Consider the following 22,990-nt stretch of genomic DNA (forward strand, 5'->3'; position numbering starts at 1 on the left):
CCCTCCAACTACATTAATCAGCGGTGATTCAATAACCAGGAATATCCGCTTTTTTAATGCAATTACACGCCGTCTCCCCAGTGCTACAGTCCCAGTCATTAGGAATGAACTTCTGAATCTATTGGACTCACTCCCTACATCCGTTAAAATAATTATTGTTCATGTGGGGACGAATAACACAACCCGTCGGGAGTCTGAGCGTACTAAAAACTATTTTAATCTTCTTTTTGATGTTTTAAAGCCAGTCAGATATAACCCCCCTCAAAAAACTAACAGAGTGCCTAGAGACGTGACATATATAAAAAAATTACCCCACTAAAACATTGTGTTCCAAATGGAACATTAGGTCGCTCACAAACAAAATATTCCTGGTCAACAACCTTATCGCTGAGCGCCACCTTGACTGTATGTTTTTGTCTGAAACCTGGCTAAGCATTGATGCACCTGCGCTTCTCATTGAAACTGCTCCCGCAGACTATGATTTCTCTTACTGTTGTAGACAGGGTAAAAGGAGAGGGGGGGCAGCTACAATTGCTTTCAAAGCCTTAGAGTACAGACAAGTCTCATTTGATGTCTTTAGTTCTTTTTAATATCTTGTCACTATATTTAAATGTCACTCACCCATTCTAACTATTACTTTATATAGAGAACCCAATCACTGTTCCAAATTTTTAACCATTTTTAAGCTTTTATCTATTCTTAACACATATACAATACAATTCTTATTGTTGGTGATTTTAATTTGCATATAGACAACAGAAATTACAATAAGGCCACAGATTTTATTAATCTTTTAGATGATCTTTGTTTAATGCAACATGTCCATGGACCAACCCACAATCATGGACATAGCCTGGACCTGGTAGTCAGCAAAGGGTTAAGCGTCAAACTTTCCTCAATTGAAGATGTTGCACTGTCAGGCTATTTCTGCAGTGAATTTACTGTCTGTGCTCATGCCTCAGGGTGATGCTCAATTCACTCGTAAGACAAGATATCTCACACCAGAGGTTTTGGTCTGTTGCCCCCACAAGCACACTCCACATCTGTTCACTCCCTAGTGAATGAGTTTAATTCAAAGTTACAGGCAACAATCAACCTTGTTGCACCTTTGAAACCGAAAAAGACAGCCTTAAATTGTAAGTCACCATGGATAAATGAGTCAGTAAATAAACTTAAAAGAAACTGCCGAGAAGCTGAACGTAGATGGAGGAAAAGCAAACTCAGGATACACTATGATCTTCTACGTGACCAACTCTCACAATACAATATGGCACTGATAATTCCAGACAGGCTCATTTCTCTAAACTCATAAATAAGAACCAGAACAACCCCGGATTACTTTTTACAACCACTGACAGATTGATAAACCCAGTGCTTTCCATAAGCGCCGGCTGCCGGCCATATAGCCGACTACACAGTTAACTCCAGCCGGCTACTTTAATGACTATTATTTTTAGATTTTAATAAAGTTAAATGTTTTTCTAACAGACTGACAATAATGTCAAACTGAACCGCACTCATTAAAATTGTGATTCGCTGTGCTTGTACTGATAATAATCACAAATTACTCCGATCATCGCCGACTTCATTGATCACAAGGGAGAGAAACTCATCCGCGGCCCCGACACGCGGTGTGTGTGCGCGCGCACTCAGCGGAGTCAGTGTGTCGGCCGTCGGAGGCGAGAAGCAGGGCTCACCATAATACGCTTATTTTGTCACCGGTAATCCACTCTTCTCTTCCAGCGTCCATTTAGCAATACCTGCGACACGTGCTGGCATCAAAAAACACTATCGGTTGTACAAATGAAACCAAACGGACTCTAAGAGTGTATTTTCATTAGTTGCTAAGGGAGAAACGTTCACTGAGTGTTTAATTGTGTAGCCACCACTGCAGACTGTGAAGGTGTCATGCACCGACAATAAGATATTTACAAGCCCAGAACGCCTCATGATGCAATATTATGTGAGCTTGTATAGCCTATTATTTATTATTTTCAGTGCGCAAATCACAGTTTTTATTGGTGCATTAGCATCTGGCATACATAGTTACACTAATGAATAAAAGAAGATGCAATATTTTGTAATAATAATAATAATATAATATATAGAGTAGATATTGATGCTGATAATAATAATAATAATAATAATAATAATAATAATAATAATAATAGAGCAAATGTCTGAGAAATGAATATAGGCTGCCTGTTCTGCAGGCACACTTAGGCTAATAATAATAATAATAATAATAATAATAATAATAATAATAATAATAATAATAATGTAATAATAATAATATTAATAATGTAACATTATTATTATTATTATTACATTTAAGACCCGTGTATAAGATCGTACTACCCCCCCCCCCCCCCCCCACGCTGGCTACTTATGTATTATGGCTGGCTAGTCTGTGTCTTAGTGGAAAGCCCTGTAAACCCCACTTGAACCTGCCCCAGTGATTTTTTTCTCCATAACAAAGTGTAGTGAATTTGCAGTGCATTTTAATGATACGTCAACTATAATCAGAAATTATATAAATCAGACAGTGTCCCATAACACCTTAGAAAGCACTACGCATAACTTGCACTCTTTTACTCTGGTGGATACAGAAATAATTAGTAAGGTGGTCTCTGACTTAAAACCCTCAACCTGTTCAATTGATCCCATACCGACCCCTTTTTTTAAAAACTGTTCTTAATTGTCTTTCTGAAGAATTATTAACGATTATAAACCACTCCTTACTTACCAGCACTTTACCTGATGTTTTAAAAAACTGCCATGGTCAGACCCATTCTCAAAAAAATAATAATTACTGACCCATATCAAACCTCTCCTTTTTAGCTAAGATTTTAGAAAAAGTCGTTTGTAATCAAGTATACACTTTTTGAAAAGATTACGACATCTTCGAGACGTTTCAGGCCTGATTTAGAGCCCAGCATAGCACAGAGACTGCACTGGTCAAAGTAGTAAACAACTTAGAACAAACACTGACTTAAATAACCTTTAAGCTCTGGTTCTCCTTGACCTCAATGCAGCCTTTGACACTGTCAACCACGAAATTCTTATTCATAGACTTGAACACTGGGTTGGTCTGTCAGGAATGGTTTTAGATTGGTTCAAGTCATATCTGACTGGCCGGAAGTTCTTTGTTTCCATGGGTGACTCCTCCTCAGAAAAAATGGCTATAACCTGTGGAGTCCCACAAGGCTTCAGTCTAGGCCCAGTCATTTTTAATTTATACATGCTGCCACTTGGTGATGTCATTAGAAAGCACAACGTTGAATTACACAGCTATGCAGATGACAGCCAGTTATATGTTTTTGTATCTCCAGATGACCTTAGCCCACTAGATAGCTTAATAAACTGCTTAATTGACATAAATACATGGATGTCACAGAACTTCCTCCAACTGAATGAAGACAAAACAGAGGTCATAATATTTGGGGCAAAAGCTCAGAGAGAGCAAATATCTGTGTCACTAGGCCTTCACACCAAGAACCAGGTGAAAAACGTTGGTATCATCCTAGACTCTGATCTGAGATTTGACACACAGATTAGAAATGTCACCAAAATATATTTTTATTGCTTGAGAAACATTGCCAAGGTCAGAGCATTTCTCTCGCAGGCTAACACAGAAACACTGATGCATGCTTTTATAACCTCTAGGCTGGACTATTGTAATGCACTCCTGTCTGGTCTTCCTAAAAAAGCAATTGGTCATTTACAATTACTTCAAACGTGGCAGCCCAAGTTCTGATGAAGACCAGACAGAGAACACATATAACGGCTATTTTAAAGCTGCTCCACTGGTTGCCCATTAGACTTGGAATTGATTTTAAGATCATTTTACTAGTTTTTAAATCACTAAATCTAATCTTTCTGACATGTTTCATAGATATGCACCCAGCAGGTTCCTCAGATCCTCAGCAGCTGGCCTCTTGGTTGTCCCCAAGACCTCTGGGAAATCATATGGGAAGTCAGCTTTCATACACTATGGCCCTCGTCTCTGGAACAGTCTGCCTCTGGATCTGAGGGACCCCACCTCTGTGGAGATTTTTAAGCAAAATCTGAAGACATATCTTTTTAGCCAGACTTTTAATTAGGGTGCATCGTCATTTGGCTCTTTTCATTTTTTATTTATTTTTATGTTATTTATTTTATGTCATGTAGTTCTTGTGTCCTGACTCCTAGCTTTATAGATATTTGTTTCTTACTCCATACTTGTACTTACTTACTTAACCTAATTATTTTTTTTTTATTCATCCACTAGCCTTTTAAATCTTTTGTAGTTATTGTTGTTTCTATGCCTTTGCATTTATTTTATCTGTCTGCTTTTTACTCATTGAATTATTGTTGTCTATTGTTTTTAATTTTGCTCTGTGAAGCACTTTGGGCTGCATTCATCTATGAAAGGTGCTATGAAAATAAATAAAGTTGAAGTTGAAGAAGAATGGTTCTGCTTTTCAATTTGGTTATTATAGAGAATATGAGAGAATATGTGTCAGTTGAACAGAGCAGTGGAGCAGAATTGAGTGGAGGACTGCACTTCAGCCAGGCTACCTGGTCACCTCTCACCAACATACACAGAGCTGATTAAACCTGCTTTCTGGAACTGGCACTTGCTTAATATATCGACGAGCAGAGATGCCTCCTCTTATTGTCAGTCGTGAAGAGGAGGTCAGATATAGCAGTGTGGTCTGGGCTCACCTTGAGGGTCTCAGCACACAAGACGTACTCATGCAGGGTGGGTACAAGGACTTCAGACAGATGGTAGATCTGCTCCTCTGTTTCCTTACTGCACCGCACCAAGCAGTTGGCAACACCGTTCAGTGACTCCGCCAGCTCCTCCTCTGACCCCGCCCACTGGGTGTAGGTGGGGCTGTACTGCTTCAACTCATCCACATATTCTGAAAGCACAGAGAACAAAAATTGAACATGAACAAAATGTTTTCATTAGTCAGAGATTATTATTATAAGCTATAAGTATGTATGTATAATTGCCTGAAACTAGGAATAATGGTGTGGTTCAGGGTACCTCTCTGCTCCTTGATGATCCTCTGCGTGACTTTGTCCACAGAGCAGATCTTGTTACTGAAGTCCTCCACATACTCCTGCATCAGCGTGAACTCCTCTGGCCGGCTCCTCAGGCCTCGTACCGAGTTGGCTACCGCTCTTACCGTCTCCCCCATCCTGCTCAGGAATCCTGGACCCTGTTTCCTGTGAGATGACAACTCCTGCCACAATCAATAAAGTTGTTGTTAAATGTTTATCCTGATCTAACTGTATTGCATACAACATGATTTTAGATCTCTTCAAATATTTTTATTGTGAAGCAAACAGTATGTCGAAAATACAACCATCTTTGTATTATGTAATGCTTCGTTGTTTTATGAAATAAGCAACAAAACGTACTACAGGTGAGTAAATAAATTAAAAACAATAGCTGGGAGAGAAAAGAGAAAATATATAAAGTGAATAAATAATTCAAATTAAAATAAAGTAATTAAGTGAATAACTCCCTCCCTGTTCCATCCCGTCACCGTCCACCCAGTGCTACTCAGGTTTGTCCTACATCCTGTTTCAAGAAAGAAATAATTAGTTGCCACACAATTTTGAAATCCTCCAATCTGTTACTAAGAGAATACCGAATCCTTTCAAGATGCAAGGTATCAGTCAGTGCCATTAACCGTGCTTTAAAAGTCGGTGCCTCCGTCCTTTTCCATTGGAGGAGAACAAGTTTATTTCCCACAGAGGAGACCATAGAATAGAAGGTGGCATTGTATAAACCTCAATTCCAATGAAGTTGGGACGTTGTGTAAAATGTAAATAAAAACAGAATACAATGATTTGCAATTCCTTTTCAACTTGTATTCAATTGAATACAGTACAAAGACGAGATATTTATTGTTCAAACTGATCAACTTTATTGTTTATTTGCAAATATTCACTCATTTTGAATTTGATGCCTGCAACACAATCCAAAAGAGCTGGAACAGGGGCATGTTTACCACTGTGTTACATCACCTTTCCTTTTAACAACACTTGTTTAACAACAAGTCTTTTGGGAACTGAGGACACTAATTGTTGAAGTGTTGTAGGTGGAATTTTTCCCATTCTTGCTTTATATACGACTTCAGTTGCTCAACAGTCCGAGGCCTCCGCTGTCATATTTTGTGCTTCATAATGTGCCACACATTTTTAATTGGAGACAGGTTTGGACTGCAGGCAGGCCAGGCTAATACCTGTAGTCTTTTACTATGAAGCCACGCTGTTGTAACACGTGTAGAATGTAGCTCTGCATTATCTTGCATAAATAAGCAGGGACGTCTATGAAAAAGACATTGCTTGGATGGCAGCATATGTTGCTCCAAAACCTGTATGTACCTTCCGGCATTTATGGTGCAATCACAGATGTGCAAGTTACCTGTGCCATGGGCACTAACACACCCCCATACAATCACAGATGCTGGCTTCTGAACTTTCCGCTGATAACAATCAGGATGGTCCTTTTCCTCTTTGGCCCGGAGGACACAACGTCAATAATTTCCAAAAACAATTTGAAGTGTGGACTTGTCAGACCACAGCACACTTTTCCACTTTGCTTCAGTCCATCTCAGATGAGTTCGAGCCCAGAGAAGCCAGCGACATTTCTGAATGTTGTTGATATAGGGCTTTCACTTTGTATTTCAGAGTTTTAACTTGCACTTGTAGATGTAGCGACAAACTGTGTTAACTGACAGTGGTTTTCCGAAGTGTTCCTGAGCCAATGTGGCAATATCCTTGACAGAATGATGTCGGTTTTTAATGCAGTGGACCAAAGGTCACAGGCATTTAATGTTGGTTTTTTGGCCTTGCCGCTTACATGCAGAGATTTCTCCAGATTCTCTGAATCTTTTGATGATATTATGGACTGTAGATGACGAAATCCCTCAATTTCTTGCAATTGTATGTTGTTCACAAAGTGGTGAACCTTGCCCCATCCTTGCTTGTGAACGACTGAGCCTTTCAGGGATGCCCCTTTTATACCCAATCATGGCATTCACCTGTTTCCAATTAACCGGTTCACCCGTGGAATGTTCCAAACAGGTGTTTTTTAAGCATTCCTCAACTTTCCCAGTCTTTTGTTGCCCCCGTCCCAGCCATTTCGGAACGTGTTGCAGACATCCAATTCAAAATGAGTGTACATCTGCACAAAAACAGTAAAGTTTATCAGTTTGAACATTACATATCTTGTCTTTGTAGTGTATTCAATTGAATTTAAGTTGGCAAATCATTGCATTCTGTTTTTATTTACGTTTTACAAAACGTCCCAACTTCACTGGAAGTGGGGTTTGTATATTCTGCTGGTTCCTAGTGCTCTCTGATGTCCTTAGTATAACCAAGAATGGATCTGGCCTTAATGTAGTCTTGAAGACCTTTGAGAAAAATGAAAACACTGCTGTCCAGAAATCCTCTAGTTTGGGGCATAGTGTATAACTGCGAAGTAGCTTTGCCTCCGCTTGGTTGTTTTCACAGATTCTATGTTTCTATCTACAAATCTATTTTCAGTTTAAGCTCCAACCAGGATATTAAATTTACTTCATTTGAGGCTCTGGTTTTAAAACCATCCTCATCAAATAGTAACAGCCTTGTCCAGGGAACAGGCTTTCACCTGGTTGTACTGTACAGACCTCCAGGGCTTTACTCCCAATTCCTAGAAGAATTTGGTGAATTTATTGCAGATCTTGTGACTCGCTCACATAAAATCGTAATTATTGGGGATGTCAATATCCACTTAAATAAGCTCTCTGACCCTCTAGGGCAAGCTTTTTTTTGAGACTTCTTGATATTTCCAACTTTAGCTTGTCCATGAACCCACTCATTCCAGTGGTAACACTCTGGATTTGATAATTTTCCCATGGACTAGATGTTTCAGCCCTGAACGTCGCTTCCGTCTCCTCTGCTGTGTCGGAACCACTCTCTCATTACATTTGAAGCGTCATTAGCCTGTCCCTATGTCAATGACATAAATGTTTTTACTTCTCGTAATATCAGCCCGGCAATCATAACGACGCTCGGTGATAAAGTGCCTGGGGTCCTGGCTCCTTTTCCGACTGCGACAAAACCTGTGGAAAGCCTCACAAATGAAGCGAACTCAGTGATTGTTTCGCTCCTCGATTCTGTGGCACCGGTCTCTACCAAGACAAGACGACCAAAGAAATCTACTCCCTGGTTTACTGACGAAACCCGAGATCTCAAGCAGGCCTGCAGGAAAATGGAACGAGCATGGCGTAAATCTAAATTGGACGTTTTTTATCTTGCTAGGCGTGACAGTGTACTAAACTCTAAGCATGCTCTAAATACTGCTAGAACAGCATATTTCTCCAGCCTAATAAACAATAATAAACACAATCCTAGATTTCTCTTCAACACCGTGGCTAAACTTACTCAAAAACCTAAGTCGAAGAGCTGTGCACCCTTTAATGCAAATGATTTCTTAGATTTCTTTGGCAATAAAATTGATGAGATCAGAATTAATATCCTCACAGTATGAGTATCCTCAAAATACTCATCATCTCTGGCTTTCTCATCAAAGTTTGTTAAAAATATATCCTGCTGCTGATTCTCAGTTAGTCTCAGCTCTAAACACTTTTGAAAACATCTCCCTTGAGATACCGTCCAAAATTGTCTCATCCTCCAAGCCAACTACCTGCGTCTGGACCCCTTTCCGGCAAAACTGTTTAAAGAACTATGGCCAGCACTGGGACCTACAATGTTAAATATTGTTAACTCGGGGCGCTGTTTAGCTCAGTTGGACCTGGGTTCGACTCCCGGCCCGGGTCCCTTTGCTGCGTGTCACTCCCCCTCTCTCTTCCCCTGTTTCCTGTCATATCTTCAGCTGTACTTTCAATAAAGCCATAAAAAGGCCAAAAAAAATACTTAAAAAAAAAATATATATATATATATATTGTTAACTCATCACTCATGACTGGTGTTGTCCCTTCTAGTTTTAAGTCTGCTGTGGTTAAGCCTCTACTTAGGAAACCACACCTCGACCCAGGATCGCTAAATAACTATCGACCAGTACCCAACTTTCCCTTCTTCTCTAAAGTCTTAGAAAGAGTCTTGTCCCAACAACTTTCAGGCTACCTACTCAATAATAATCTCCTGGAACCTTTTCAGTCAGCTTTCAGAGCCTGTCACTCCACCGAAACCGCCCTTACTAAGGTGGTAAATGACATTTTACTTACTTTAGACTCTAACTCTACCTCAGTGCTTATGTTACTGGATCTCAGCGCTGCATTTGATACTATAGATCATGGCATATTGTCAGACCGACTTGAAAGTCAATTTGGCATCTCTGGCCTGGCTCTAGCCTGGCTAAAATTGTACCAGTCCGAAAGAACACAATGCGTTTCTTGCAATGGTACTTCATCAAATTTTACTGCTGTGAAGTATGGAGTTCCCCAGGGCTCTGTTCTAGGCCCTTTACCCTTTTCTTTATATAATACATCTCTCGGCCAAAGTATTCGGAGCTATGGAATACATTTCCACTGCTATGCGGACGACACTCAGCTGTATGTGCCCATAAAAGCTGATGACAAATCTAAAATCACCAAACTAGAGACCTGCTAATATGCAGTGAAGAAAGTACCAAGATCGCCTTCAACCAACTGCGCAATATAGCTAAAAGTAGGTCCTTCCTGTCCACTGCAGATGCAGAGATCCTGATTCATGCCTTTGTTTCGTCTAGGCTGGATTACTGCAATGCCTTATTCTCAGGTCTTCCATGTGAGAGCACTAAAAGTCTTCAGATGGTTCAGAATGCTGCAGCTAGAATATTAACACGTACAAGAAAATTTGATCATATTACACCAATCTTAGCATCTCTACACTGGCTCCCAGTACATCTAAGATCAGACTTTAAGGTGCTGCTTGATGACTTACAAAACTGTACACAGCCTTGCCCCGTTGTACATGTCACATCTCATTACACCAGATATTCCAACTTGGGCATTACGCTCTCAAAATTCAGGGCTCCTGATGGTTCCCAAGATAAAGAAGAAGTCAGCTGGCTGCAGGGCTTTTTCCTATCGGGCTCCTTTCCTCTGGAATAACCTCCCAGCTGACATCAGACAATCTGGCTCTGTTGACGCCTTTAAATCCAAACTCAAAACTCACTTCTTCGATTTAGCCTTTAATTAGCCCTTGATATCAACTGTAAGCTTCTTCAGTGGCTAGGTGTCAGTCTCAATGAGTTCCTATAGTACTAGGATTTACAGTGTGCTGCCGACGAGAAACAATCTGTTTATTCTGATCAATATTGCATTTCTCTAACCTTTGTTTTTGTTTTCTGTTCCCACAAGCTGCAAGCTGTGTCACTCTCCTCCTCCTCCTCCTCCTCCTCCTCCTCCTCCTCCTCCTCCTCCTCCTCCTCCTCCTCCTCCTCCTCCTCCTCCTCCTCCTCCTCCTCCTCCTCCTCCTCCTCCTCCTCCTCCTCCTCCTCCTCCTCCTCCTCCTCCTCTTTTTCTTTCAGGCTCCCTTCTGATGGACCATGGCCCCCTGGGACCATCTACTGTTTCCGGGCTCCTGCTGCCTTGAAATACTGACGGATCTGGATTGTCACACCCCGGGCTCTGCTGGATCATTGCTCTCCACTGCCTCACTATCTCCTCATATCTATATTTCTGTAAAATCTTGATGCCTCTCTCCATCTATTACTTATTATTTTGTGTGGCCTGCCCTCTTCCGGGTCATCATGGTGGACAGGAGGTCATGTGGCTCGGGCACCACTTTGTGATACCTCGTCCAGCTCAGTCGTCTCCTGGATCCACTCACTTTACAAGTTACCTTAACAGAAAGTCTGATACAAGTTATATGTAAAATGTGATTTGTTGCTCTTTTCTGTACACGCGACATCTATTGCATGTCTGTCCGTCCTGGAAGAGGGATCCCTCCTCTGTGGCTCTTCCTGAGGTTTCTTCCATTGTTTTTTTCCCCTGTTAAAAGTTTTTTTTTTCCCCATCAACATGTGAAGTTTTTCCTCACTCGAATCGAGGGTCTAAGGACAGAGGATGCTGTTCACTGTACAGATTGTAAAGCCCATTGAGGCAATGTGATTGTGATTTTGGGCTATATAAATAAAATTGATTTGATTTGATTTATGTAATTTTACTCTGGAGTAATGCAACCTTTGCATAATTTTAAACTGGATCAAGCAGTGTCTAGCATTCAGTGAGCAAGTGTTGATATATCTCAGACTTTCCTTCCATATATCCTCCGCTATTCCCATACCAAATTCTTCTTCCCATCCTTCCTTTATGTATTCCATGTTCACCTGGTCTAGCTCCTGAAGTGAATTGTATACAACAGAAATTGCATTCCTCTTCATTGTGCAGTCTCTGAGACACCTGTCTAGCTTGTCAGGGGAAGTGTTTTCAAAATGGTGCAGGTGTGTCTTTACAAAATGTTTGACTTGGAGATATCTAAAAAAAATCACTTTTTGACAGACCATATTTCTCTTGTAGCTGTTGAAATGATACAAACGAACCACTAATGTACAGTCTCCCACACTGTGCAGTCCAAGTTCTTTCCATCTATCGAAGCCTCCATCTATAATAGAAGGGGTGAATGATGGATTGGCTGATATTGGGAGTGTAATGGCTAGCTTCCTGAGTTTGAGTTGTTTTGATATTTGCCTCCAGATCTGAATAGTGCTGTGTATAATTGGGTTATAGCTATAATATGACTTTTTGAGGTGGATGGGAGACATCACAATAGCACCAATCGAATTCGGAATGCAATCCTCTCGCTCCATGTCCAGCCAGCTGGCGAGCACAACTGTCTCATCCAGCCAGTAGGAGATGCATCGAATATTTGCTGCCCAATAGTACTTCACAAAATCTGAGAGGGCCAACTCACCATTTGTTTTACTTTTGCACAGATGCCCCTTTCTGATCCTATGCATTTTATAATTCCAGATAAATGGAAGAATTATAGAGTCTAGTTTTTTAAAGTAGGTTTTACTAAGTAAGATGGGTAAGTTTTGCAAGAGGTACAGAAACTGAGGGAGACAGACGATTTTAATTGCATTTACTCTACCTATCAAGGCAATAGGGAGGGTTTTCCAGAACTCTGGTTTGTTTTTAAACTTATTTGATATAGCCACATAATAAGCCTCAAATAATTTATTATATTTCTATGTAAATTCTAACCCCAAATATGTAAACTTCTCCCATGCCAGTTTGAATGTGGTTCATTCTAGTGCACCTGGGTCACTGCATCGCACTGGCATCAGCTCACTTTTTGCCCAGTTCACTATGTATCCGGAGAACGAGTTAATAAATCAATTGTCTCCAATAAAACAGGCACTGAAGTTTGTGGCACAGATCTTCCTGTGGATGTAATTGACATGCATTTAGTGTCTGGGAGCTGTATAAAACTTCATAACTGGCAAAATGCATTATTGATATCATTGTGCAAAGTAACAGGGGTGCCAGTGCCTGATCTTATCTTATGAATAGCCCTATCACTTTCCCTTTTCCGCAGTTGTCTTGCCAACAGTTTATGAGGTTTTTTCCCCAAATTCCAAAAAGTCTGTTTAGTAAAAGTAAAGGCTTTAGATTTTTTTTCAGAGAGGTGTGTTGAGCTGATATTTGAGGGCTGAGATTTTATTGTATTTCTCTGCAAAGGCTGGCGGCGTTTTCTGCATGTAATTTTTGTATCTGCTCCTCTAGATCTGTCTGCTTTTGAATGCTGCATTTCTTTTGTGAGGACTGATATGAAATAATGCATTCTCTTATATATGCTTTGAAAGACTCCCATAAAAGAACTGGGGAGATGTCATCTTTATCATTTGTTTCAAAAAATAATTCTGAGTCTCCAAATATTCACAATCGTTTTCTTGTTAGCAATTGTGGATCAAGCCTCCAGAATCTAAAATTTCTCCTCAACTCAAGCAGCTCCAGTGAGACAGAGACCGGACAGTGGTCTGAGATTATAATTATAGGTATTTAGCATTACTTACCCCAGATACAAGTTTGCCGTCTAGCAGAAAAAAATCGATTCTGGAGTACACATTATGAGCTCAAGAAGGAAACGAATACTCTCTACCAGTTGCATTCAAGATTCTCCACACATCCATCAAATTGATATGTTTAATAAATGAATTCAGAAAATTGGAAGCATTGGATTGAGGTAATCTCTGATTTGATGTTATGTCCAAATAGGTATCTAAGACCAAATTGAAATCCCCGCCGATAATGAGATTTGTACTTGAAATATCAAGGAAAGTGCGTTTTGGCTCATAACTCTAATATGTTTTGTCACACATTCAAATCCTTATATCCACGCGTTCACTGAATTCTGCTGAATCTCGTCATATAGGCCATGCTCATCTCCGCCTGCCGCAAACCTACTTTTTCGAACTCCTCCCAGGCGATTTTACTGATTTGCACAAAACTTTGAACACAGCATCTGTGGACTCTCCTGACAAAAAGTTATTAAAAGATTTTTCATATTCCAAACAATACTCAACTTATTAAATAGCTTCCTCAAACTTGCTCAAAACACAAAGTGTTACATATCTCCACATTCGTCTGTCTCAATGACATGAAACTCAGGTGACTACTTCCCCATGAGCCTGGGATCAGACTAAAAGTCTTTCTAAAAAATTCTGGGTCATCCCAATTTGGTCCATACACGTTCAGTAATGTGATTGGTATGGAGTGCATCTCTCCTGCTACCATAATGTATCTCCCATCCTTGTCAGCTATGGTAGATTTATGTAGAAAGGGAACATTTTTACTAATTATTATGGCTGCTCCCTTTGCTTTGGCTGTAAATTTGGAATAGTATACTTGGTTTATCCATCTGGCTCGAATTTCATTGTGTGCTTCATTTTTTAGATGTGCCTCTTGTAAAAAAAAAAAATCACATCTGCTTGGATCTGTCTCAAATGAGATAGTACCTTCCCTCGCTTTACTGGTTCATTAATTCCATTTACATTCCATGAGACAAACGTTAGATTTCCCCCTGTTCTCATGTCTCCTCGTCCAGGTCAAGTTTTGCATTACTTTTTTCTCTGCATTTTTGACGTGCCCCTTCTCGTATAGGGGTTCTCAAAATGTTACTTGGTAAATTCCCCAAAATTTCGTTCGTATGGTTTTGTTGAAATGGAGTTTCAAACTTAAAATCTGTGAGAGCCACTGGTGAGTGCATCTTCCTCGCTCATCGCTCAGTAGCGCTCCCCCAACATGATTTTAGATCATAAATAAGTATGTCAATATGTCTGATTTGGGAATAAACCTGAATAAATCTGTGATGAGCAGCAACTATTGGGCTTCATGACATTAAATAGCTAACACACCTGTAGCTTAGCAGAAAAACAACACCTTCTCAAAAGTCCAGCAAGCTTCATTAAACAGTGTAAGTATTAACGAGTGAAATGTGTGTGTGTGCACATGTGTGAGTGCAAGTGTGAGTGTGAGAGAGATGGAGATAGACCTGTGCTGTGAGGAAGACTTTTAAGTGCTGGTTGTAGGACAATATGGGATGTGCAGATATCTTGTTAAGGAAGCGGTGCAGAGCTTTCCTCCTAGTCTCAATGAAGTCATCGTTGAAGCGCTCCACCATGCCTTTCATCACAAACTTCTCTGGGAGAGGCTGAGGACACATGAAGACAAGGCAAGGTGCAAGGCAGATGCAGACCAGCAACAGAAGATGACATTTTATTGTTGTTAAAAGCTAATGGTCGGTTTCTCTGATGTACTTTCACATATGTGAATACATAAATTAGTTTTTATTAACTTGGAAATACATAGCATTTCAGTTATAGGGTGAGAAATCCTTTAGTCTCATTTAGCTCAACAAACTCAGTTACTTAAGAAATATCCATTGTTAGCAGTCTGGTACTCCACAGCTTTTCTGGGACTTCTTTTTAAAATTTTCATAAGTTTGTCAGAGCCTAAAACCAATGATCTGCTTATCTTTACAAATACAGACCTACAGCAGATGCCTCACTATATCAAATTCAAATTTGTTTATTGAAACAAATCATGACCTTAAAATTAAAAGACAATTTGAGCTTTTATGTGCATATATTGTACAATAAATGTATTTCAATTCAGATTTGTTGTTGTAACCTGTCTTTAATACAACGAAGTTCAACAAAAAAAAAATGTCAGCTCTCTTCAAGTTGATTCTCATACAGTGCGAAAATGAATGAATGTTTGGTGTTTGTGACATGTGATGTGGTAATCATCCAAAAACTGGTCCAAGTGGCAGCAGCACAGGTGTGGTAAGCCAATGATGCAGTGAGCCGATACATACATGGACAATTAGTGTTGGGTGGTTTTCTTCCAGTCTGCTTCGGAGCCACAGGAAGTCCTGGTAGCGCCTCCAAACCTCATACTCACTGGAGTCAAACTCGCTCCGTGTGGTCTAGAGAGAGTAGTTGCAAATTATTCCAAATCATTCTGTTGTTTCACTTAAAAACATGGTACATTTAAATGGACAGTAGATCTGGCTTTTCTAGTGTAAGTGACAATTTAAGTGACTTTAAACACAAGTCAGCATTCACAGAAACATTCATGCACTGGTGGCAGAGGTTACCATGCAAGATGCCAACTGCCTATCAGGAGTGATAACCATTCATACACACTCACACATCGTTGGAATAGCACAGGGAGCAAATTTGAGTTCAGTATCCTTCCCAAGGACATCATGTCAGATATACTGCAGGGGTTAGGGATCGGACCAACGACTCTGAGCCACAGCCAGAGCCCAAAATGAGGTTTGAATTAAGAGATCCTCAACTAAGGATCAGAACTTTCTCTTGGTTATACTGAAGGCACAACATTAATTTATTACTCATTCTACAACAAAGAGCGGTACAATGAAAGACAAGTTGTCTTTTAGTATCTTTTGGGCTCTGTGCAGAGATTATTAGGGCCCGAGCAGGTTTTCGACATTTCATAATATATTGTCATCCTGAATTTCCACCACTAGGTGGCGCTATAATCAAGGAAAGTACATTTTGGCTTTAACTCCCATACACTTTATCGCACATTCAATAAACCTTATATCCACGCATTCCATGAATTGTGCTATATCTGATATGATAGAGGCCAAGCCCATTTCCGCCTCTGTTTTTTTTTTTTTTCGCAAATTCGCCAAATGTCGCAAACCTACTTTTGCAAACTTATCTCAGGCAATTTCCCTGATTTGCACCAAACTTTGCACACAGCATCTGTGGACACTCATGACAAAAAAGTGATCAAAAGGTTTTTCATTCCAAACAATACTCAACTTTGTATTGGTTTGTCTAAATGACATGAAACTCAGGTTACTACTTCCCCATGAGCCCCTAAGGCTCTGTGCAAAATATGGGCCAATGACCACCAGGTGGCACTCTTTAAATTGAAGTATTTTATATCTCATCATCGGTTGGTCGAATTAAAATGAAACTTGGTAAATTTTTTGTCGATGTCCTCCTGAGGATATCTGATGAAGGTGTTACCGATCCGCCAAGGTTAGGGTTCATGGCGCTCTGGTGGCAGTCTAATTAGTCTAATTGTTTTTGTAGTGACGATTTATTGTCGCAAATGATCGCATTTTTCACTGCCTGAACATACCCCACAACTCTTGGAATATGCATCACACCTGCCGAAAAATGTCATGATCTATTCTCATCCTCAATTTTCACGACTAGGTGGTGCTGTAATCAAGGAAAGTGCGTTTTGGCTCATAACTCCAATATACTTTGTCGCACATTCAAATCCTTATATCCACGTGTTCACTGAATTCTGCTGAATCTCGTCATATAGGCCATGCTCATTTCCGCCTGTCACAAACCTACTTTTCCGAACTCCTCCCAGGCGATTTTACCGATTTGCACAAAACTTTGCACACAGCATCTGTGGACTCTCCTGACAAAAAGCTATTAAAAGATTTTTCATATTCCAAACAATACTCAACTTATTAAATAACTTCCTCAAACTTGCTCAAAACACAAAGTGTTGCATATCACCACATTCTTCTGTCTCAATGACATGAAACTCAGGTGACTACTTCCCCATGAGCCACTAAGGCTCTGTGTAGAAATTTTCACTCTTAAAATTCAAGTACTTTATATCTCAACGCCGGTTGGTCGGATTAAGACAAAACTTGGTACAATTTTTGCCAATGCCATCCTGAGGACAGCTGACAAAACTGTTACCAATCCGCCTCTAGGTGGCGCTCTGGTGGCAGTCCAATGAAATATTTGCCACTGTGCCCACACCCTAACTATCATGTCAATGAAATTCATAGGCGTGGTATAGACTGGCCCCTGTAACTGACACCAAAAACGATCAGCAGGTGGTGCTAAATAACTCCCCAGCCAATATTTTTAAACCTTATATCTACGTGTTCCCTAAATTCAACTAAATTGTGTCAAGTAGGCCACTGCAACTTTAGCGGTAAATTTCCATTCACAAAATCGCCAAAAATGAAAAACATACTTTTTCCAACTCCTCCTAGGCCATTTCACCAATTTGCACCAAACTTTGCAAGTACCATCTGAGGACAAAACTTATCAAAAGCTTTCCCCTACGTCACACCTAGTGGCCGTGGTGGTGCAGTCCATTTCATGCTAAGCCATAAAACCATCAAGTCATTATAACTTCTACATACAATTTGCCATCTACTCAAAACTGCTCAAACATGTAGAGGGCGTTGCCCTGAATACGTCTACGTGGCACACCCCGACGGCAGCATGCCCCAACACGCGTGGACTGCAAGGACCCGTTCATCGCTGCTTGCAGCTTTAATTTTATGTTTGGCACTGTGCCCGCACCATAACAGTTACGTCAATGAAATAAAGGGGTGGTACAGACTGGCCCCTGTAACTCACACACCAGAAATGACCAGCAGGTGGTGCCATTATCAACACAAAAGGTTTTTTGGACCATGATTTCCACATAATATATTGCACATTTTTAAACCTTACATCTACGTGTTACCTGAATTGAGCTGAATTGTGTGATGTCGGCCACGGCCACTTTTGCAGTAAATTTCCATTCGCAAAATCACCAAAATGCCCCAACACGTGAGGACTGCTTGGGCCCGTGCATCGCTGCTTGCATCATCATCATCATCATCATCGTCGTCGTCGTCGTTGCTCTGTAGATGGTTACGAATGATCTTCTGGGCAGTTTTAATCACCCACTGTAGAGTGGGTAGGGAGTAATGTGTGTAATAGTGTGATGCAAAAATGAATAAATAGCTTAAATCTTGATAATGATTATTGGTAGTAATAAGCAATTTGCACAGCAGACTGTAGGTGACTGCTGGTCAGCCATTTGTGACAGTCAAATTATCGTCTTACCGATGTTTATGCTGCGTAGCACTGTTTTTTTCCAGTGCTTCACAATGAGTGGTGGTGAATAAACTGAATCTGCATGAGATCTAAAGCCAGAATTAAAGCTGCAAGCAGTGATGAACAGGCCCTGGTAGTCCACGCGCGTCAGGGCATGCTGCCGTCAGGGGGGCGCCGTGTACCAGGACCCATTGGCTGGACAGTGCAGGAAGGGATTAAATGTCATTTACTGTGTCCAACATGTGGCGATTTGACTATGACTGTATATTGGCCTATGTGTTCAGGGCTGGACTCTGGTCAAACATATGAATTTTGTCCAGATCGGAATGAGGAAGTTGTTCCTTTATAAATTTGACTGGCCTGCTCCTGCCAGTATTAAATAATGTACGCTGAAGTCAGAAGAACTCCCTGCAATCTACATAAAGAACCAATAATGAGAGGACTACACAGTGCTAACCTACAGACTCTTCAACAGAGGTTTGCCATGGTTAGCAAGGCAGCACTGCCCTCTAGTGGAGAAAGCCTGAATGTACGGCATTGTAGAAATCTGTAAACCATGAATCAGGTGAAAATCCTGAATAAGGAGGCTTTTGTAGTGGGTAACCTAAGCTATTTTCTCACTTCTCACGACATTTCTTGTGTGATTTTTTCTAGTCACAAAAAGTGACCATTCAATTGACAATGTCTGACTTCCTGCTGGGTTTGAGGTATTGGTCCGATAGGATTTTTTGTTCATCTGGTCATGATATACATGCTCATTGATTTTGGTACATATCGGTTTCATGTACACGATTTCATCAGGAGTGTCAACAGATGCCATGTGCAAATTTTTGTGCACATCGGCCAAACGGACTATGAGGAGATGAAAACTGGTGAAGCCCCACATTTCGCAATTTTGCAGATGAAAAATATCAACGGAAATTGGCGTGGCCTATATCAGGAGATTCAGCTCAATTCAGAGAATGCGTGGATATAAGGATATATTTTTGAATATGCAAGATAGTATGTGGGAGTTATCAGCCAAAACACGTTTGCCCTGTTTATATCGCCACCTGCTGGTGGACACATGTCATTTTTGGTGGTTGAGCTACTGGCACTAGTCTGTTACCAACTACATGAATAAAATTTTGGTTCATTGTTATGGTTTGGGTCACTTTATCAAAAATGTATTTAGATGGCCACCAGAGGGCCACCTGGGGACGGATTGGTGACCCCTTCTTCAGCCAACCTCAGGGGACCATGGGCAACAATTGTACCAAGTTTCTTCTTAATCGACCAAGCCGTGTTCAGCTATAAATATTTCGAAGTGTAAGAGCGCCATCAAGTGGTCATGTCACCAAATTTTGCACGGAGCCTAAATGGAATGTGTTAATGTACGACCCAAGTTTCATGTCAATCGGACAGACCAATGTGGAGATATTCAACACTTCCTGTTTTCGCATGTTTCTTCAAAAATGTATCAATTCCTAACTTTGGTCTTGTGTTGAATCGGCACTTTCTTTGCAAAGCGTTCTGTCAGCGACAGTCCAGAGATGTGCAAATTGTGGTGCAAATCAATGAAATTGCCCTTTTAGGAAATCAAAAATGATCTTGATTATGAGAGGTAAAAATTCACGACGATGATTATAAAATTTTTCATCAAGACTGATGTGTTTGCCAAATAAAATCGCGTTTTCATCCATGTTCAGGCAGTGAAAAAAGCAATCATTTGGGACAAAGAAAAAAAAATAATAATAATCATTAGAAAAACAATAGGGACCTCACAGGTCTTTACCTGCTCGGGCCCTAATTATAATCCTTACAATTTCAATAGGGGCCTTTCAGGTCTGTGACCTGCTCGGGCCACAGACCTGATTGCAACAAGGTCAGTCACAAATATTACATTTCGCCTTTCTGATATTCTTTAATAAGAACATGGTCATTAAGCAGTTTCTTCCTGACTCTGCTGTTCTGCTGCTCGCAACAGATCAGGACTACTCTGCAGCTCTCCCAAATATCAGCAGAGCTAGAAACAATTTCCCAAAAAAAGATGAAAAAATGCCTTTACTCTTAGGCCTAGAGGAATAATTCAATATGCAGTATTCTGAAAATTATTGGCCAGTTCGCACTAGTTTTCTACTCTGCATACAGAAATGTACAATATGATATCCTCACCTTGGTCACGACTCTGTACATGATGAAGGTTTCAATGGCAGTGACATGGCTCTCTGGGTTATCGACGTCGATGAAGAGGTCTTTGGTGTTGGCATCCAGCTGCTCCTCCTCATCCTCCTCCAGTCTGTACTGGTTAACCATGGAGCTAGGAGAGTTGGGCATGGGACTCCCATCTGCCAGGGATGTGTTCTGAACCAGTGAGAGGATGCTACTGTTAGCCCACAGTGATGTCCACAGAAAACACAAGTTCTCCAAGCCCTGTCACTTATAATGTGTGAACAACAGAGCGCATAACCATGAAAATCTTTGAAAGGAGATGGTCTTAAAATAGGCACCATCATTCCCATATGTATAATTTATTGAACCACTTCTACACAAACAGCTTTACAGGCTTCAAGTTGGCCAAAAAGAAATCAGGTATCAGAATGGTACAGTCGAGTGACATTCTTTACAGTTTGCTTTCACATGGGCTTGACCACCATTTATCACAGCAACCTCTATCAGAGTTGTAAAACCTTTTGACTACAGTGTCACTGAAACTGTATGTCCTTCCTCCTAAAATGTGATTTCAAGTCAGCCCTGGAACCTGCCAAAAACAAAAAACCTACATCTCTCTATAAAAGCAGGGAATCTCTGTCTGTGTGTGTGTGTGTGTGTGTGTGTGTGTGTGTGTGTGTGGTGTGTGTGTGTGTGTGTGTGTGTGTGTGTGTGTGTGTGTGTGTCTGGCTGGCTGCTGCGTGGCTTAAGGGTGTGCAACATCGGATTTGTTTGGACTACAATGATACTGTTAATAAATTATTTCATAGATCAAATTCCGCTAGCATTGTCAATCATAGCCACCATAGCCATGTGCGCACCAGAGCCAATCACTGCACCCACCTCCACAACACACTTTAAGAAACAAGCAGATTTATACCTGCAGCGGCGCAAGATGGACCGGGATTTTGTCGGCGGTTCAGTCCTGTTCTGTGCATCTAAACTGACTGCTGTGGATTAATGAGACTAAATAAAATTGGTTCATTAAACATATTTGTGGTTTTCACAGTAAAAATCTAACTTTTTCCTACTCTGATTTTATGTTTTTTGTGACTTTAGGTCCATTTTGTTAATACAGTATGTCAAAATGAAAAAATAACTGTACACACGTGAGGTTGTGCTTAAAATAATGACATCAAGCAAGGCAAGGTAAATAGTTTTTAAGCTGAAATATAATGGTAAAATCAAAAAAAGTCAAAAACAGCCAATTATATCCCTGACATCCCACCTTCAAACACAGCCTCATTTGGCCATTCATGAAAACGCTACTTAACCTCCCACTTTGCTATAGGAATGCACGCTTCCTACGGGCAATTGCACTAGTTCTATCAGATGCAAAGTAAGCCTGCTATTGGTATACAGTAATTATTAACTCTATATCACATTTACCTGAGGGGTAACTAATTTATCACACACAGTGGGTCACACTATCATAAAGTCCTGTATCTTTTTTTTTCCATAGACCCAAGCACTGTGTAGTCAAATCTGAGCAAGCTAAAAGCACCAATCAATAACATAGAATTCAATAAGGTGTCAGGGCAATGCCATCAGTACTCTGATCATTTTAGGGCTCCTTGGTAACAATGACTTAAAGTAATAAGTTGACTTATTTGCTTACCAGTAGAAGTCAGATGAGAAGACTGACACCATTCTCATGTCTATCATAACGTAACAAAATCCATCTACAGGCACCTATCTAACTCGGTCATTGACAGACTTTATATTGTTTGTTTAATCCATACAAACGTTTGAAAACAGCAGTTCAGCATTTTATTGGGGGCTGTTTTGATCATGTTTTGGCTGGAATAATAACCTCCTACAGTTTTCACTGGTTGGCTACACAACTTTTTTACAGTATAAGCAAGATATTTTTTTAGAAGATTATATATTTTCCTATTCACCATTGCTGTATTTCAACAACTTTTGAAATACTGAAATATTCTTCTTCTTTCACACATAACATGTACATCAGTGTTCTGCCCGCCTCTTCGTGTGCATAGTATGTCCTATGGTAAAAGGTCGGACTCAGGGCTGGACAATATAGCATAAAAAGGAGACTATATTCAAATACAAACTATGTGTGGATATTTTAAAATCTTCTCAAAAGCACTTCCTAAATGCAAGGACTAGACCACAACATCAAATATCAAATTTATTCTGAACCAAATGGCTCAATAACAATATTGAAACAACATTTTGGAGATGACTATTGGACTATAAATGAGCAAATTTCAACAGATCATTATCAGTAATGAGGAAAAACAAGTATGAGAACAAGTAGAAGAGTCTGGTAAAATAATAAAATGAAATCACTTTACTCTAATACATCGTTTTAATGTAGAAATACAGCATCAAGGCTGTGCGGCTGAACAAGAGCAAGACATTTTTTTGCAGAATGTTAAGACATCACAGTGCATTTAACCCCTGACCTTTTAGATATCAAATATCATAACTTCATCATTT

The 22,990-nt window shown here is 40.2% G+C and overlaps 1 protein-coding gene across 2 annotated transcripts in view; it reads right to left on the bottom strand.

The window, feature by feature from the left end:
- The window catches only part of snx7 (sorting nexin 7), a 148,624-nt gene extending 127,947 nt beyond the window's left edge, over positions 1–20,677 (bottom strand). For both annotated transcript variants that reach the window (XM_030397671.1, XM_030397670.1), the window contains exons 1-5: positions 20,492–20,677; positions 15,310–15,420; positions 14,485–14,643; positions 5,036–5,234; positions 4,708–4,907 (exon numbers count right to left, since the gene is read on the bottom strand). In XM_030397671.1, coding sequence (XP_030253531.1) covers positions 4,708–4,907; positions 5,036–5,234; positions 14,485–14,643; positions 15,310–15,420; positions 20,492–20,653 — 831 coding nt within the window. In that variant the 5' untranslated portion in view covers positions 20,654–20,677. The remainder of the gene's footprint in view (positions 1–4,707; positions 4,908–5,035; positions 5,235–14,484; positions 14,644–15,309; positions 15,421–20,491) is intronic.
- Positions 20,678–22,990: the final 2,313 nt, after the last annotated feature.

The sequence above is a fragment of the Sparus aurata genome, chromosome 19, assembly GCF_900880675.1.
Source record: "Sparus aurata chromosome 19, fSpaAur1.1, whole genome shotgun sequence".
Taxonomy (NCBI): domain Eukaryota; kingdom Metazoa; phylum Chordata; class Actinopteri; order Spariformes; family Sparidae; genus Sparus; species Sparus aurata.